Source organism: Euphorbia lathyris, chromosome 7 (assembly GCF_963576675.1).
Source record: "Euphorbia lathyris chromosome 7, ddEupLath1.1, whole genome shotgun sequence".
Classification (NCBI taxonomy): Eukaryota; Viridiplantae; Streptophyta; class Magnoliopsida; order Malpighiales; family Euphorbiaceae; genus Euphorbia; species Euphorbia lathyris.
This window is the reverse complement of record NC_088916.1, coordinates 84,459,145-84,463,013: the sequence shown is the minus strand read 5'-3', so window position 1 is coordinate 84,463,013 and position 3,869 is coordinate 84,459,145. Positions and strand designations below refer to the sequence as shown.

Sequence of the window (3,869 nt, the reverse complement as noted above, 5' to 3'; positions counted from 1 at the left end):
TTGACATATTTGTCCTGTACGGGTACAAACATGGATGGATATAAGTGATGTCACAAAAAAGCACATGTGGGACACAGTTACAGTAAGTAGTTTCAACACTAATCAATTTAAACTATTTCAATATATATATTTAATAATATTGGCTATAATCAATTTGATGTAGGAGTATTTTAAACATCCTGATATCCAGTCGTACTATCTTCACACCTTAGAGCATATGAAGGAACTGTGGGGAAATTAGAGGGCAGAATTGAATAAAAAGTATGTGAAGACTTGTGAAAGTAAGGTGGAGGCTTTGAAAAATGTGGCTAAAGGCATGGATTCAAAAGATTGGGAATGGCTAGTAAATAACGTATTCTATACAGCAAAGTTTCTGGTATGATTTTGTGCATCTTAAATCTAATTTAGTTAACAAGGTTTTCAATTTGATGTCGGTGGTGTAATTTCATAGGAGATAAGCATAAGAAATTCTCAGAACAGGGCTTGTCAACAAAGTATGCATATGCATCGTTGTGGAAGCAAGCCTCATAGGGAAGTGATATATGAAATGGTATTTTCACCACTCTTTCAAAATTTTCATTAGTTTGATTATCAATATTTCCTTTCTATTAATTTGTAATCATTTTATAGGGAGGCAAAGACGGCAACCCTCCAGATGTAAGAGAAGTCTTTGTTAAAACTCGAAAGATTGATGAAAACATAGTTGAACCAGAAACAAGAAAAAAATATGTAAGTTCCAATTTGTCAAGTCATCCCATTGAATTATATTTATTATATTTGACATAATTAAAATTTGTAGGATGAACTAAAGATGACAATGGAGTCAGAGCCAACTCTTACTAATTTACAAGTTGTGGAAAGGTGCTTCTGACGACAACGCCATGGTCGTGTCTTTGGTTATGGAGGTGGCTTGAAGCGAAAACATTTTGAAAGTACTTCTCAAATCGAAGAACTCAAGACCAAGCTTCATGATAAGGAAGAGGAAAACCGTAAGCTTATGGATCGTTTAGAGCAAATTGAAAATCGATTAGTCCAAGTGGAGAATGAACGTGTGGAACACTCAGATACAAATACTTCATCAAATACTAATGATGAGCATCAAAAGGTACATTCATATCCTCTAATTTCATTATATTGTTACTTAAGCTTGGTTGCATCATTACTCTAGATAAAGTGTCATCCTTATAAGGTCTCTTATTAGTGCTTTCAAGGATTGATATACAAAGGATATGAATGTGCGTTCTCTCAATATTAGTTGACTGTTTCTGTCTAATTATTTGTAGGAAAATGTGCTTGAATATAGGGAAAAAATTGTGTGTGCTAGTTCAATGATAAAAGAATCTAGTTGGTGTTAATTTGGATTGTTTTATATTCACATTCTTTTCATTTTTGTGTGTTTTTTTAATGGATTTAGGGATGCATTATTATTTTTGTTTTCTGCCAAAGTTTGTTTAAGAGCTAACTGGTGATATCGAGTTTTGAAGTAAAGTGAGAAGTTTGAAATGAAATGATACTATGTCTATTATCCTTGCTTTTCTTCATGCTTTGTGTGCTTAGATTTTCATTAGTGTACTGTTGTTGTAAAAAGAAAAAAATCATGTGTCTCAATGTCATATCCCTCTTAATTGTTGTTTTAATCTGGTGCAAAAATCACGTGGGATATATTTGATGCTGATTATTTTAGTTTCAATGCATAAATTACATAACAATCTGACTTTTCGTTAGTAGAGTTGAGTTCTGAGATTTTGTTTGGCTGTGGGATGCGTTTTACAATTTAATGCAAACAATTTATATGAAAACAAATTACTAAACCCAAATACAAACTTAAAAACTTAACTATAAGCAAATAGCTCTAAATTTGTAGAAGAAATTAAGTTGTCCCAGGTTTTAAAAACTATGTTCAGGCTATCAAAATTCAATTGCTTTAAATTTTCAATTAATTTTTGCTTCAGTTTTGGGTTAACAGTTTTGCGTTATTGTGTGTTTTGAGTTTATGTTTGAGCTAAACACACAATTTTCATCATGTAACTTGCTGAGCCTAGTAATAACAATAACAACATGAGATTGTTTGATTTGTCATCGATTATTGGATAGAGTAAGGAATTTAAATTTTCTCAGTTGGATTTTTCCATAGCTTTATGTTTGTCTAAGATTTGGTGCTTTTTTGAGTTTAACTTGGAAATTAGCTGGATTGAATCAAATAATTTATTTCAATAGCCATTGTTGCACATTAAAAACTTGATATAAACCTCAATGTACCTATTTGACAACCTTTAATCCTCATAGTTTATTGCTTGAAAATGGCCCTAACAATAGCGTTTATTTTTGTACTTTGCCCTTGAATTAATGAATGATAGTTTACAGGGTGATCAAGTTAATGCAAATTGAATGCTTATGTTGCTAAGGATTTAATAGGCTGTAATTTCTATTCTAATATACATTTTTACAGTTTTTACTCTTGATGCATGATTTGGTAATTACATGTCTCATATTCTCTTGTTTATTCTGTCTAATTATTTATAGGCATTTTTTCATGATGTATAACATGTGGCAGAAAATTAGTTCATAATATTTTACATTAGATCTTTTAATTTTAAGTTCATTTTTTCTTTCTCCAGGGCGTTTAGCTACTCATTTATTCCCCAAAATTCAAGTAAGTTTTTGTTTTACTTTGAGAGTTTTAGTATATATTTAATTTCACCCACAAAAGAAAAAGTATGGACAGTGAAAAAGTACTTGAGGTTTATTTATCTTCAAACTTTATTACCTTATAATATAGGAGTATATGATTAATATAGACCAATAATGTTCAATATTATGCCAATAATGTTTATTTTGGTCCATCTTACTAATATAGACCAATACGCTTTGTCTAAGTCTTTGCTTATTCTTTTCTCTTATACCTTTCCCTTATTATTGGATGTTTACATTTGTAACAGCAGAGCTAATTGTTCTGTTCGGTTGGATTATTCTTCTGGGATGAGATTTGGAACAAACTATTGAAGTAGCTTTAATGGAGATTATATATGCCTTTGATTATATCATATTAATGTACGAAACAAGATGATTTGTTTTCCTATTTTAGAAAGAACAAGAACACATTTCAGTTCATAGTTTTGCACTTTTATTTTCAATCTTGTTAAATGACAAATTGGTTTATATTTTATTGAATTTACGTTTCAATTATTGAATTTGTATTTATTGTGTATTTAGATGATTCTAGTGTCACAACACATTAATTCATGATATAATTACTGATCTCTTAGTTGTAAAATATCACTTCTAATGACAGTACATATAGAAATAATGACGGTCTATTATCTCGTGAGAATGTTATAATGATGATGGTAGAAATTGGAAATAACGACGGTTTATTTTCTTATTAAAAGGTTATAATAACGACAATTTATTCACTCGCTAAAGTATAATAACAATGACGGTGGTTTTTGGAAATAACGACCGTATATTCAATCATTAACGTTTCATAATAATGACGGTGAAGAACGGAAATAACGATCGTTTATTCACTCATTAAAAGGTCATAATAACGACAGTGAATTATGTGAATAATGACCGTTTATTCACCCATTAATACGTCTTAATAACGACGGTGAAATCAGTTAACAACGACGGTCATTATTGTCCTAATTATTGAGTAGTAAGGACAGGCTGTATACAGTCGTTGTTTTGTTTTAACGACGGGACACGGTATACCGTCGTTAATACCTTTAGCGTCGGAGGTTTTAACGAGGGTGGACGACGGTATATACGGTCGTTATAAGTTAATAACGACGGTATTTATTTAATTAACGACGAGATTAACTCTCGTTATAGACCAAATTTCTTGTAGTGATAGATACAGATCTTGA

At 30.8% G+C, this 3,869-nt stretch overlaps 1 protein-coding gene across 1 annotated transcript; it reads left to right on the top strand.

Moving 5' to 3' along the window:
• On the top strand, positions 1–3,171 carry LOC136235883 (uncharacterized). The gene is made up of 7 exons (XM_066025964.1): positions 1–82; positions 167–376; positions 452–550; positions 631–729; positions 800–1,105; positions 2,619–2,653; positions 2,940–3,171. The coding sequence occupies exons 2-5, from the start codon at positions 317–319 to the stop codon at positions 869–871; spliced, it is 330 nt and encodes a 109-aa protein (XP_065882036.1). The 5' UTR covers positions 1–82; positions 167–316; the 3' UTR covers positions 872–1,105; positions 2,619–2,653; positions 2,940–3,171.
• Positions 3,172–3,869: the final 698 nt, after the last annotated feature.

Excerpts from the sequence above, each read along its gene's own strand:
- LOC136235883 (XM_066025964.1), top strand. The coding sequence starts at position 317 with ATGGATTCAAAAGATTGGGAATGGCTAGTAAATAACGTATTCTATACA. Across the intron at positions 551-630 it reads GGGAAGTGATATATGAAATG|GGAGGCAAAGACGGCAACCC; the intron begins GTATTTTCACCA and ends ATCATTTTATAG. Across the intron at positions 730-799 it reads CAGAAACAAGAAAAAAATAT|GATGAACTAAAGATGACAAT; the intron begins GTAAGTTCCAAT and ends TAAAATTTGTAG.